Genomic DNA, 14,564 nt, shown 5'->3' with positions numbered 1-14,564 from the left:
TGCCTAGCACACGTACACATACTGAATGTCGATGTATCAGTGTTGTTGTTTTTTTTTGTTTTTTTAAAAAAAAGCCATTTAGCCTTTTCCTCATACGGGCATTCATTATTTACGCGGAGGATACCAAACATGGTGTGGAGGTGAGCAAATCTTGAGCTGAAATAAAACAAACATTTAACAGAAAAAGTGATTTAACCATGTGGGGTTTTGAAGCTTCCACTCCAGTGCCCTCGTAGTTTCCTTCATCTCTCTCTCCTCCTTCACACCCTTCCTCGTTCTGCCCCTTCTCTGCACTCGGTCCTTTTCAAGTGCAGTGGAGCATGATGGGCTGTTTCGGGGGGTCATGCTACCATGGAGATGCTTAGCCAGATACAGGTCGGGGCGTCTGAGGCATTTTCTTTGATTTCTTTTTTCTCTCTCTCACTCACACACACACACACACTCACACTCGCTCTCGCTCTCTCGCTCTCTTGCTCTCTTGCTCTCTTGCTCTCTCTCTCTCTCTCTCTTTTTCCAATGTACTTCGAGGCTTAGGGAGGGAAAAAAGCAGCTCAGATGAGACAGAGAGGGCAAAAGAGAGAGAGAGAAGGAGGGAGCGCTTCAGTAATGGCTGTGTGCATAACGATAAGGTAAGGGGACGAGCAGGGAAAGTGGTCCAGTAATGAGGGGGAAGCGTAACTGAGCAGTTGGCAGAACAGATGGGCTGGTAGATTGGGGAGAGTAAGGGTAATGGTTGTGGGCATCAGGGTGGGAACAAATGTGATCCCGTTTTTCAGGCCTGTTTTGTTTTATAGGACTGTAACTGAGAAGCCTCGTTTCATTCCTGAGCAATACATATATGACTGTGGTATTGTGACAGCTCCTTGTCTATATGTCTGCCTCACTACTTGTTATTGTCTAACGTTTAGGTGTGTGTGACCGAGCTGAGCTTACACGCCCTGTCAAACATGACATCTCGTTTACACTGTTACTGGCCTGCTCCTCGGTAACCCTTCAGCCCTAATGGAAATGAATGGGAGTCAACAAGCAGAGGCAGACTCCTCTCTGTGTTCACATTACTGAGGTCCGGTCAGAAGGGCCTCGCTATTTGCACTGCCGCAATTGTGCACACAGTAGGTCAGCACTGTTCATTTCGACTGGCTGCGGTATTTGTACTGTTATCTCAACAGGTGAAAGCCATTATTGTCCACACGCTTGACTGTGAAAGAAAATTAAAACCACTTTTTCCTTCATCCTCATACTTAACTCTGGGCAATTCCTTGATAAGATTATGATTTTGTGAAATCGGACGGGAGCAAAAATAGCAGTGCGGATGGCGGTGCTGATTCGCAGCAACACAGAGATAAGCGTGCTGTGGAAGGCACGTAGCTCACCTGCGTATCTCTTTGTGTGAGAGGAATAGAGTACATGTGGGAGTAAAGTTATCATATTTGTTTTTTTCTGACAATGATAACATCGTCAAGAAATTTGTAGATTATCCAAATTCTATGGGCCCATATTTGAAGTGATGAAATAGCCCTTGGCGCCCAATGGAGATACGAAATATCTCTTTTCACAGAACTAATGTTACCTGTCTTTGTTTACTACAAAGTAAAAGCTGCTTAGGACTGAAAATTGACTTAATTGTTTGTAAAGAAGAAAAGAAATTTCCTTGCATATGAGTTTTCGTTAAGTATTTACCATAGTCTCCGAGGCATTACCGACTTAGTCTCTGGAACTCCGCTGGCCTCTTATCCAGCTGTAGTCCAATTCTTAATAGAATTAAAAAGGATTAATGGGCTCTTTAGTGTGCTTGAGTTCAGGCCAATCTCCTATAGTAATGACAGTGAGTGAATGCACAAGCTGTAGCCATTAGGCACATCGTGTCCTGATGTGAGTTTATGAAAAACATTACTTTGCCTGTTCCCACTTAGATAAATTGTCTTGCTTCTCCTCTCTTCTCCCTCTCTCTCTGTGCTCCTCAGGGATTAAGATGTGCCCAGCCACGTTGACTCACTGAGTGAGCTAAGAAATCAACACTTAAACTGATCCACAAAGTACTAATGAGGACCTACAGGTGGACAGCTGGGTGCAATCACTCCCAAATGGGAAAACCTATGTTAGTGTGCATTCCCTTTGATGCACGAAAGCAAAATGCATACTTTATTTATCAGTCAGGCACATATGTACACATAGATAGGGCATGGAATATCTGACGAGATCAGCGTAATCGTGGCGGCTGATGAAGATAGCACCCCTTGTCACATCCTGGCACTGTTATGCACCTAACTATACAGCACTGGAGGTCAGATTAGCAATTTTTTGAAGCTTATATGAACTGGTAACCACACATGGAGACTTTTATAAAGGGCTCTATTAAAAGAGAGTCAAAAAACAAGCTCCTGCCTACTGAGACCCTTTTTTCCTGTTAGCTTTGTTAAATAATAAATGAACACGGGATTCCTCATACGTATATTTGTTCAAAAGCAGCAATGTGGTCTCTGCATTATTATACGCATAGCTTATTATAACTTGCCCTTAAGCCACTATTTACCATTTTAAAGGTCATATTATTGTCTTTGCAAAAGCAAGGAAGAGTTAAAAGAGCACAACACATCGGAAAGGCCACCCATCGTAATGTGTGTTGAGTTCATTTTAGTGTTAAGCTTAGGATGCCCCTGGTTACCTGGAGCTTCTCTTTTCTGAGGTGGAGGAGTTTTCAGCCAGGGATCTACTTGTTTCTCATTATCTGTGTCATCTATAAAACAAACCTAAAGTACATGCCCATTCTAGATGGATAAATCTGACATGTAAAAATCTAGCTCACAGTCATAACAAGCTGGGTGGACTTTGACAAAACATTCTCCAATAAAACAAACTTATCTAACAGGGTCGAGACAAGACCTGTTGTCAATAGAGATAGCCAACAGTTTTGTTTTGCAGCCTGAAGAATGAGGGATGCTAAGTGAGTGTGTGTGCGTGTGGATGAGTGTTTGGTTCCTGAAGACAGACTGGAATGTAAAAACAACATCTCGCGTCTAAAAACAATAGTCGAGACTTGTGAGGTGTCAGTGACGACGACCGCAGCAGAGAGGTGGGAAGGTGGGAGGAGGATCCAGGGTTTCAAGGTCAACACGCTCAGCCTCCTGCAGCACGCACATTCGCGAGTGGCGGTAATATGATGGCGACATAACACTCAGTCTTTGCTGGTACGTGCAGTGGAATCATGCAACAGCTCATTTATCAGTTAAGTAACACTGGATGCATGTTATACCTCACCACTACAGGTCTAGGGAGCTGGTCTCACATGAGATATCACTCGGTGTGAAGAAAACACGCTGGGGGAATATACATCACGTCAGTGCTTGTACATTGGCTTGTTTTTAAAAGCTCAATTAGGCCATGACTCACTCCTTGCCTTACACATGCTATCATAATCCACCATAGACTCCTTACACCTTCTATTTTACTTAATATGGCTTCTGTGAAGAACATTGTTAAACTATCTCATACGAGAGGATTACTATGTGTCAGTGCAGGATTAAGCAGTAAAGAGAAAGAATTACACTATTTGTGAAGCAGTGTAGTGTGGACAGTATGAGTGAAAATTAAAAACCTGAGGTGCTGAGGTCACGCAGCTCTGCAGTACCTCAGGGAGCAAATGAAAGGCACTCGCTGGTGCTCAGGAAACTGCTAAGTACAGTGTAGGCCTCTCTGTCTTCGCGCCCCAGTGTGTATGTGTGTATCCTTTCATCTATTTTATGTGCATGTAAGTATGATGATAGCTTAGTGCCACTAGTTTAATGAGCAAGCACACAGGCAATATTCTTCTAATTCCTAGTTATGACTGAGGTGAGCTTGTGAGTAATTTGTGTGTGTAATACTGATCCACTAGCATCACTTGCCAAGGAAAGCTTGTGTATAATTGGCAGATTGAGGACACTCATTAGAGTACAGTAAGAAGCTGATATTATATTCAGCAACAGCAGTGACTCATTATCATATCTGTCGCATGGTCTTATCTTCTTTTATAATTTGTGTCTCAAGCATCTCTTGAAATGAAAGCTTTTTCCTCTCCTCCCTCCCCAACACTACCGGACAACAGATGGACTGCACGCACTTTTACGATGGATTGTTTACAGTTATTTCATGTAATTGTCGAACAGTGTCAGTCTGACAGTTACAACTCTGCTCTTTGCCTCTGTCCTATAATTATGTTTCTCCTTCCCCTTGGTTTGGTGGCAGCTGATGACAGTGGTGGAAAAGCCAGGAGAAAAAACCTCCTGCTGGAAAATGAGGACTGATGACAGTGACAGGCAGATGATCCCAGGCCAGGAATCACAGAGGCATCTACCTGTCTAGACATTGAACAGCTGGCTAGAAGTGGCACGTTGAAAAATGTTAAAAATGTAATGTGGTTACACTTAACTTGTTGAAGGTGTGAATCACCTGCTTTCATGGACTGAGTGCTATTCAAACACCATAAAACTTAAGAGTGAAAACTGGCTTTTTTCCCCCCACCATAAATATTTGACATGTAGAGGAGAAAATTCAAAGGTGAACTAATAACACAAATGGCAGCACCACTCAATCTGAATATCCCGGTAAGGTACCAGAGCCCTGGAAGTAAGGCATCTAAATGACACGTATCCATTGTTAATGTTAATGTGGGCTTTTTAAGCTGCTACGTGTCAAAGTAGCTGCTGTGAAAATGGCCAAGTGGCACACTGGTTTTAATGAGAAACTTTAAATGTTTTAAAATGTGCCTTCTATGTAGTGCTCTGCTGTACTGCTCTCCATTCTCTCTCCAGTTTTTCAGGTGAGTGCCTCGCTGATCCGCAGCACAGCCAAACACAAGGCTTTGCTTATTTAACAATAAGGATCAGCCAAGTGTGAACAGCTACACAAGAGCTGGCCTAACCAAACATGACACTGATAGACATACGGACTTAACTAACATTTTAAAGCAAACCAGCAGCCCCCTGTTTACAAATCTCCGACCCCAGATACTCCATTCACAGTGTGTGCAAGAAAGGCTGGATACTGTTGTGAATCACAGGGAACAGTACAGAGAGCAGCTTCTAAACAAAATTAACCAAATGGGTAATCTGATGTGAATTTCTTGCATACTTTCTCAGGAGTCCATTTAATGTGCAGTGCATGCCAGTGCTTGTAAATGTGCTTGTGCGTGTGTGTCTCAGAACAAATGGTAGTGTTTGTGAAATGTGTTGTACTATGTGCATGTACGGATGCTGTGTGTGAAGTTGTGTGTGTGTGTGAGAGAGAGGCTACAGAAACAACAGAGGGCAGGATATAAAAATCCTGATTGTTTCTGAGGGATTATCCTTCACAATGCACAGCTTTATCAGAAAGCCTCGATTACTGTAACAAGACACGCTTGCCCTGGGTTTGCCCAGCCAAATACTAAGAATCCTGAGTTACCCCAGCAGCGAATCACAACGGGGGGAAATGAAGAGCGCAGAAAAAAGAAACACAGGGGAGAAGGAGAGCAAAGAGTCGACACTAGATCGAGTGAGTGGAGTGAGAGGGAAAGCAGAGAAGAATACACAGAGTAAGGATGAGAGAGAAGTACACAGAGAAAAGCAGGACCTGAACAACTTCAACTGGAGGCCATGCCTCAAACAGGGGTTTGTTTTCTGACAGCGATCCCTCTCAGGAGATTTGGCTGGAAAACATATTGCAGTTATAGAGCCTGTCCAAGTTGCGCAACATGTGCTTCAGCACCATGTGAACAAAAGCTGCTGTGCATCATAGCATGCTGTGCTGCGACTGTTTTGCGTGGCATAGCCTAACGCAGGTCCACTAAGCTTTTGTATTAGAATTCTGATAGGCCCTCAGGCTGAGATTTAAATGTAAGCAAACATCTGCCAGATATATGAGGTTTGGCAGTGTGGAGGAGAGGTGCTTTTTATTGGATCATTTTATTTGCTTCCTTTTATAAGACTTTCTCAGTAGGATCAGGTTGCTGTGCCCGATCTTACCAAACTCTGCAAAGGGGAGCTGTGGTTTTGGCTGACTGTGGAAGGGGCTTTAATATGCGCACATTGTAGAAAGTGGGTTTGGGTGTGCAGAACGTTGTGTGAGGCCGTGTGATTAAGCGTAGTCATATATTCCAGTGACAGCTTCATTCCTTTCACATGTGAAGAATATTTGTTTAGATTTGCAAATTTACTTTAGATAATTGTTCATTTGTTGGTTTTTGAAGTGCCATTATGTAACCTCGTTGCATGCTTGTGTATTACAGAGCACAGTGATACATAACTACACTGTAAATAACGAGATGGATGTCATATTTGTGCACATATTTCTCTGTAAGGGAGTATGTGTTGATGTTGAGGTGTTTGGTGTGCTGGCAATGTGCTGGCAGTGTGCAGATTTCCTTCTGTGATATCAAACCTGTCCCAGTGGGGGTTTCAGGCTTCACACTGAGCGAAATGGACAGACTAAAGTTTTGCAGCAATCCCAGCGCAACATGCTAGTTCTCCAAACTTTGCTCTCCTTTGGTCTTGCACTGAGAATAAGAGATGATACTTTTTGCCATTTTATGTGAATACACCCCTGCTGACTCTGTGTTTTCCCGTTTAAACACAGGAAAATGGAAAATGCCATGTAGATGTCTGTGATCTTAAACTATGATTGGCTAATATAACTAGTAAGATTGTGAACATGATACTGTTGTCTTAAAAGCAGTTACTCTTAGTCTATATAGTATATACTGTTTCGGTTTACCGTGGGGGTATTTTAAAACCGTTGTGGAGCTATGCAAACACAAGTGGGGTACTGAGCAGCCAGCGCTATTGTTTCAGACCTACTCAGGATTCTTGGGATGTCGCTTTGCCTCAGCTTTGACTCCACAATTCACACACCCCATAGTGTGCTCAGATTTTGTTTTAACCCGAGGTCTAGAATAATAAACTACATTTTAATTAGGCTTATTTGCACCTTTTCTTTTGCTCTTGAAAACAGTCTGCTAAAAAGAGGCAAAACAGAACTACCCTTAACAGAAGAGATGGTATTTAGTTTATGCAGCAAGATGAAAGCTGTTTATCTCTCATCACGGCTTTTATGAACGGAGCAAGAAGGGAAAAGTTCAGACGGGCAGTCAGATGACTCAAGCAGCAGTACTGTAATCACTGATTCACAGTAAAAATCCCATTTTAACTGTCTGGAATCTATTCAGTGAGACGTCAGACCTAGATGCATGATGTTTGTAAGAGCAAACCTGTGTCATATGGCCGTGTTTGTAGCTTTGTGTGCGTTTGCAGGCTGTCCTGCGTCATCTCTGCTCTGCTGTGTTTATGCAGAGGCTCCATGGATATAAAGAGGGACAGCAGAATATCCAACCCCTCCCACTGTCACTTGATATTTACGGGAAATGGATCAGATGATTGGACAAGTTCGCTTCTACACATTTCCCCCCAAAGGGAGCTGAGCCAAGTTCATTTACTCTTTCATTCATGCCCGCTATGATGCTGTCATCTTTATTCATTAAGGATGTAGTCAAGAGGTGATGAAGAGTGATGCAGAGTTAAGTTAGTTAGTTACGCCAAACTGGCTAATAAGCAAATTTCTTCATCTTCACTGTCACTTTAGATTTTTCCACACTGAAGCCAATATCATAATTATGTTTAAGGTGAAAACTCCACAGCGCTTTTGAAATTTGCTAGAATGTGCTGGTGAATTATTGCCGTGTAATAAACGGAGCAGGGTGAAAGAGAGGTTAGGAGATGGTAGAAGATGACAGATCTGGAGGGAGAGAAAGAGAGAGGGGCCCGTATCGAGTGACACAGAATATAGTCTGTGTTTTCTCGGTGGACCAGAGAAGATGCAGTGCAAATGAAGCATGCTGCACCATGGCGGCCTCTGCTTTATCTTTGCACCGTGTCTCTGTGTGTTTGCATGAAAGTGAAATGACAGGGGCCTTTCTGAGGCCTCTGTTGTCTCATGGTTCCAATATGTTGGGAGGACTCCATCCACTAACAATTTCCAAAGATTACACTAGGATAACTTTTGCCACGAATTTTTCAAATGTATCCGCTTGTATGGTAAAAGCATCCTGCTAAAATACAGAACTCATACTGACTTACAACATGTAAGCAATTATGTTTGATGTCTTATGTTTTTCAGCTTTGTTTATAATGAAAGTAACCCTCTGTGGTGATTTCATGTCACTTCACGACATGCTGTTCAGTGTGTCTGACCCACATGGCTAGGGCCTCCCCTTGTGTTTAGTGTGCAAAACTACAAATGAGAAGGGCACTCAGAGAGTGCATCTTCCACTGAGACTATATATTTCACAGTTTCAAAGAAAGTGATCTGCAACATAAATTATAAGGTTCTTTTTTTAACCACACACAACCTTTTCACCAAGTAATGCAATTTGCCTTGCTGGTCTGTTTTTGTTTTGTTTTTCAGCCCAGGGTTTCAGGTCACCTCTGGGCTGGAATAAGTTCCAATATGGTCCCAAAGAGACCAAATTTCAAGCTGGGATATTATGTCCTTCTATTTACTGAATGCTACCACTTTCACCAATGAATAATGACTCGGGTACTACAGATACTTTAGGTTAGTAAGAGCTAAAAAGTTTCAAAAATAACCATACGTACATAAAAAAAAACGCTTTAACACCTTTAGCTGAACTATAAGTTGTTTGACTTTACACTCAGACACAGAAGAAGACCCTTAGACCCCTCAATCACTGCATATATTTAGAAACACAAATCCCCCTCTGTTTTTTGTGAAATCTCAATACCATGACCATGAGCACTTTCTTATTTTGGGGTCACTGTTGCTTTCATGTTCCACATCTTGTCTAGTTCTCTCTCAGCCCTTTGTATTTCTCTAGCTTTTTGTGTTCCTTCTTCCTGATGTTGCTATCTCTGGTCAGGCTACATATATCATTACGGCCTGTAGAGGTTGTTCCTATGCTGCCATGATTGGCGTGTCTGTGCTGTCTTTCAGTTCAACTTTCTCGTGCCATTCGTAGGATTTCTCGAATGGTGATGTAATACAGGGGCCTGTCCACCCATGATGGTTCCACTTCCTGTTCCTTATTTTTCAGGTTTCTGCTGTTTGAGGTATTCACTAAACGCATGATCAGTTGTGGCCATCTTCCTGATACACTCACAGATCTTTGTTGTTTCATCCTGGATAATGGTTCTGACACTCACTAGTCCTCGGCGACCTTACTTCCGCTTTGCATGCTGTCTCAGAGAAGGAGCTTCCTTGTCTTGACGTGGACGACCGGTCGATTAGAACTTCATTTTTTTTACACAAAGCGATCGAGAAGATTTTTTGAAGGTACGTGTCTAATATACAAAAAGCCCCGTCTGGCCTTTATAAATTTTTGTGTGTATTTTAAGGCACCGCCAGCGATTAACTCTAAAAATAGTTGTCCTTGGTTAAATTTTCGATTTTGAGCTTTCAAATTTCCTTGTACGAACTTCCTGCTTTAGGTTCGGTTGTCTTCGAAAAATGCTTACCGGTACTAGAAGCTGCCTGATTTTCCCAATTATATTCTTCACCGGGAAATCATTAGGTAAGTGATGCAGCATTGTAAATACGTATTTCTTTATAATCAATATCTTATTTTCACTCTTTTTTCTTCTCGCAACATCTGCGTCATAGTTTCTTGGTTCTTTACTTAATGTTTCCGTTTGCTTTTCATTTTCTTCTTGCTTAACTTTAAAATATAATTAACTTTACGGTTCCCTAATTACTGTCTCGCAGCATGTCATCAGATAAATGCTTCTTGTGCCGACATTAAAACCCTCGATGGATTCACGTTCAAACATGGATCACTTCCCGAGGGAAGTAAGATTTATGTCTACGACAACGGGGTAAGTTGGCCTCTTTCAGACTTTAAGTGAAAGCACTTTAGGCTTCTCCCTTTTACAAATATGCACCACAACAGGTAGATCTATTTGATTTGCCGAACCTCCAAGCTTGCGAAGTGAATGTGTAAACCACTACTTTACGTACAAAGGCAGCGAAACTTTCATCAGAGGGGGCAAAAGTACAGATATTATTTGGTTTTGTGGAAATACACAGATCTGTGTGAAATACGTAATATAAGTGTAAAATGTACTCATAGTAAGGGAATAAAACGCAGGTCTTTGAATAATAAATAAATACATAAATAAATAAATATTAGTACATGTGAATGCAAACTTTTTTTCTTTTTATTTTGCCTCCATACATAAACAATGACTATAGTCGGGGATTACAGTGGGATTCGGGAGATGGGGGAACCCTAAAATCGCTTGTAGTGGCGCAGTGAGGAGAAAAGAATCACAACATTTCTAATTTAAGGTCCAGTAGATTTATAAATGATGCATAAATTGCATATATTTATTCCCCAGATCCCTGTGTGATAGCTACACCAATATGATTGTCTTTTTCCCATCAGCCTGGTTTAATGATTGTGGGTGTGCAGTGCTGGGGAACAAAAATTTCCCTCAAATTTGTTACACGTAAAGTAACAAGCCTGTTTTGAAAATGTTTGGAGTGGACAGTACAGATGTTTGTGTTAAAATGTAACGAGTAAAAGTAAAAAGGGGTCAGAAAAATTAATACACAAAGTATACTTGAAAATTGTAACAGTATAATATAAGTAATAAGTATTTTGTACTTTGTTACAAAGTATTTGTACTTTGTTACTTTCCACTTTTGACATTTATTTCTTTTTCTTTTCCCAACAGACAAATATTGGCCATGCTGAACTGCAGAATCCACCCTCCTTTGAGTTGTCATCTGAAGTTGTGCACATGGACAACAACTCAGTGACGACAGTGAAGTGCAGAGACATCACAATTCAAAGCATAGTTCCTGATGGATTGAGGAAGGTACTTGTAGGAATTAAATCAGAGAAAGTCCTGTTTAGGGGTAAATCTAAAATGTTAACTCGTTCCTCTGTTTCTTTTTAGGGAAAGCCTTTTGTCAAAGAACACTGCACCTATTTCAAAATGATTGGTAAGGCAACCTATTTTTATACTAGAATACATTAATAAATTTTTTCAAATTTTAAAAAGAAAATATGCCTCACGTTTACATAATATACTGCACAAAATCAATCATCTCCTTTTCTTAAGCTGATGTCACAGCTCCAATTAAGACCGATCCCAACGAGTCACAGGCGTTGCCGACCCTCATCTGTGAGTGGATCCCGTGTGCTCATTTTATTGCTTTATTGCATGGCTGTTGTTAGTACTATAAATGGATGTGAATGAATTATAACTCAAGTGTTTTGTGTTAATACAGTTTACATTTTGCCAGCCATTCTAGGGATAATCATAATCATAATTGGGATTGGTCTTCTTCTCCACAACTGGAACGCACATCTGGAGTGAGTTCTATGGCCTGAAAAATCAAATTATTATTGCCATGCTACAGATTAACTTATATAATGTTTTGCAAAGATTAATAACTTTTTTATGCTTCTTCTTTTTGTTCAGGCAACAGCACAGTGAAGCCAGTGTTTCTGGGTTTATAATGTACCTACTGACTTTCCTCCAAAAGACAGGAGAGGGACAAGAAACTAGGTCTGTCTTACTTTTAACATACTGCATGTTTCAGCTTACCTGCTTACCAGAAAGTATGTGAATGTATTTGTGTTACAGGTAGTTAAACCCCCTTCAGTGCCTCCAACTTAACATATAAAAATGAATGAATATTAAAAGTTAAAAAGGGCCACATCATTGACAATAATCATTGTACTTTATTTAACACTTAATGTTAAATAAACTCATTTAAACTGGATGCCCGTTGATGTCACCGGTGTTAATTTAGAAAATGCTTCTTTTAAGACCCGATGAAGGAAGTGAAGTTTTACCACAGCATGGTGACAATGAATTTCTATCAGGCTCTAATTATTGCTTCTGATTTGTATTTTTATTGTTCTTTGATACTTTGTTATTTATTCTTTGCCATTCTTCTCTTCTGCAGAGCTCCCCCTGGACAGCGTATGGATAATGAGCAAAGCACTGCACTTGAATGTGTAGTTGTTCAAAGGTTAGCCTGTCACTTTAGCATTAAAACTTTATCCACTATAACCTTCTTTTTAATCTTTCAGTCCAGACACTGTCTGTGTCTGTGCTTTCTTATAACAATGTGAAGTCTAGACTCTAATGTGCTAAAAGCTACCTTTGTCTGCATAGCACTGAGGCTGATGTCAATACTCCTCAATCCCCCAGCGTGGACCGCAACTTGAGCACAGAGAGAATTCAGCTAACTAAAAAGTGAGAATGAGAATTGGGTTTTGTTTTTTTTTTATTGTGCCTAGAGCCTATTTTGTTCTTGAAGTTTATGTCAAGTAAGTGTTGTTTTTTCTTGTGGCATCCTTATCTATTATTTGTTTTGCAGTGGAGACATCAGTACCCACAATGTTAGCAGAATCTCTCATCACCGCTCTATGAACAGTTTCTATCATATTTTTATGTTTCCCTTCAGTGTGTACTATTACATAACCCCTATCTCCTTCAGGAACTTCAAGAAAGAACCAGGAGGGGTGAATAGCAACAAAGGACAAAACATTAGGTAAGTCTGTGATGATTTAAATCAAAGCAGAACACATTTTTGTCTCTTGTTTTAGATCTTAAGAGATTGTAATAGCTTCGGTTCAGGCTGTTTGCATGTTATGATGATCAAAGGTGTTAGTAACATACAAAAATAATAACCAGCATACATTTAAACTGCATGCCATCATGCATTTATATAACGATGTAACCAACGGCAATAAAGATGAAAAAACAGACAGTTTTGCAACATTTATGCGTACACATGCACCACTTTATAGAGAATTGAGTAGCTTACCCCGAGGGTTTATCACGCCCATTTGATAATGGCTGTGAATGCTTCTTCATCTTCAGCGAACTGGACACTGGAGGTGCTGCTGGTAATCGTGCAGAACATGATGAGACTGAAGGACAACCACTGCTAACCAGTAAACGGTGAGACTTGCTTGCTTGCGCTGCCACCGAGCTCTCACATAGTAACTATGACTGAGAAGAAATCTGTGTGATTTTCCAATTTCCAGTCTCCTTCATACCTTGTTTAATTTGGCCTATTGCTGCTATGTGTTCCACGGTCGGGACTAACTTTACTAACAGGTCTCTGCCTACACATCCCAAATGTCAAAAGGCCAGGCTGAACATCAGAGCTTGTCTGACACCTGCTCAGAAAGTGAGCTGTGCTGTAACTGGGAAGAGGTTCACGTCTTTATTCCTTCTCTTTCTGTCTTCAACACTTCCAGTTTTGACATGACAGGTGAAGCCGGACCATTGGCGAACAAGGCTGGCTTTGACCGAGACGGAGTCAGCAGGTGCTCAGCTGTACCGGTGAGGAGGAAGATCCCTTTGTACTTTTTTTTTATTATATCCTCTTTTTGTTTTGTTGTTCTTAAGAGATGTTTTTTTTCTTTTCTTTTTTTGTTGCAGAACACTGACGTGGAGTCACAAGAAATACAAGAAGTAGGAACAGGAAGTAACCAATAGCAACAACAATGATATTAATAATAATAATAATAATAATAATAATAATAATAATAATAATAATAATAATAATGCATATATTATTTTAATAATTATTATTATAAGACGTTGTCACACTATATGTATGTTTGCTTGCATTACCTTTGGGATCAAGTCCAGCATTTTGTTTAAATGATTACTTTCAACCTACAATATTTTTGCAAAGTACAAACTTGCAATATATTTTTAGCCGAATATTAGTTAAAAATAACTAATATAAATAATAATTAAAAAAAAAAATTATATATATATCTATATATATATATATATATATATATATATATATATATATATATATATATATATATATATATATATATATATATATATATATATATATATATATATATGATCTCACTGTGTTATGTGATTACATCACATTTAAAAGTATTTAATGTGCATATCTTTTTTCATTTGCATAAACAAATTTAGGCAATAATTCAATACAGCCGATCAGATAATATTCATTAGGGTCGTTCCTTTCTGACAAGCAATAATTATTTGCCAGATAATTGCAGCAACTGGCACAAACTGGTAAAAGTAAATTAACAATTACATTATGGCTTGATGAATAAAATGGCAGACAGTAGATTAATTTAAAATACTGCACAGTGGGAGATTTCTTACTTGTTATTTTAACAGCTTGACTTGACCAAAGGATGGGTGGACCAAGATGCTAGCAAACATACTACATATACAACAGTGGGACAACACTATGTTAACATTATCTATATAATAAATAAGTAATAAAATGATATATAACGGTATAATATAAGTATACAATCAAAGTGCATATAAATATGTATAACCCCACCAAAAATTAAATGATATTATATTATAAATGATTATAATTAGTGGCTTTATTATGATAATTATCATAATGCATAGCCTGCTCTATGTCTTTCTCTCTATATATTCTTTTTTTGAGTTTATATTAGTTAGCTTTCCTTTCCTCTACTATCATTGCATGTATCTATTCCAAATTCTGAATAATAGCTTATTTTGCATTAGTTAATTCCCTGCACATTTTAATCAGAA

At 39.6% G+C, this 14,564-nt stretch overlaps 1 protein-coding gene across 4 annotated transcripts; it reads left to right on the top strand.

Annotated features, from left to right (window-relative positions):
- Positions 1 to 59: 59 nt before the first annotated feature.
- LOC146388420 (uncharacterized) lies at positions 60 to 13,730 on the top strand. Of its 4 annotated transcripts, none has more exons than XM_084925716.1 (14): positions 60 to 9,300; positions 9,456 to 9,538; positions 9,730 to 9,839; positions 10,701 to 10,844; positions 10,926 to 10,971; positions 11,091 to 11,153; positions 11,275 to 11,344; positions 11,454 to 11,540; positions 11,944 to 12,009; positions 12,156 to 12,236; positions 12,448 to 12,534; positions 12,867 to 12,947; positions 13,250 to 13,334; positions 13,434 to 13,730. In XM_084925716.1, the coding sequence occupies exons 2-14, from the start codon at positions 9,475 to 9,477 to the stop codon at positions 13,488 to 13,490; spliced, it is 1,041 nt and encodes a 346-aa protein (XP_084781842.1). In that variant the 5' UTR covers positions 60 to 9,300; positions 9,456 to 9,474; the 3' UTR covers positions 13,491 to 13,730. The 4 variants fall into 4 exon arrangements, with proteins under 4 accessions (XP_084781842.1, XP_084781843.1, XP_084781841.1 ...); XM_084925717.1 differs by having other exon boundaries at positions 11,260 to 11,344; positions 12,481 to 12,534; XM_084925715.1 differs by having other exon boundaries at positions 11,260 to 11,344.
- Positions 13,731 to 14,564: the final 834 nt, after the last annotated feature.

The sequence above is a fragment of the Perissodus microlepis genome, chromosome 4, assembly GCF_051167445.1.
Source record: "Perissodus microlepis isolate ML-2025 ecotype Zambia chromosome 4, ASM5116744v1, whole genome shotgun sequence".
NCBI lineage: Eukaryota > Metazoa > Chordata > Actinopteri > Cichliformes > Cichlidae > Perissodus > Perissodus microlepis.
Note: the sequence above shows the minus strand (reverse complement) of the source record. Positions and strands in the feature narration are given on the sequence as shown.

What these genes read in the sequence shown, in the direction of transcription:
- LOC146388420 (XM_084925718.1), top strand. Translation starts at nt 9,475, where the DNA reads ATGCTTACCGGTACTAGAAGCTGCCTGATTTTCCCAATTATATTCTTC. An exon ending in GGCGTTGCCGACCCTCATCT is followed by an intron (nt 11,154 to 11,259) that starts GTGAGTGGATCC and finishes GTGTTAATACAG; the next exon opens with TTTACATTTTGCCAGCCATT. An exon ending in AACTGGAACGCACATCTGGA is followed by an intron (nt 11,345 to 11,453) that starts GTGAGTTCTATG and finishes CTTTTTGTTCAG; the next exon opens with GCAACAGCACAGTGAAGCCA.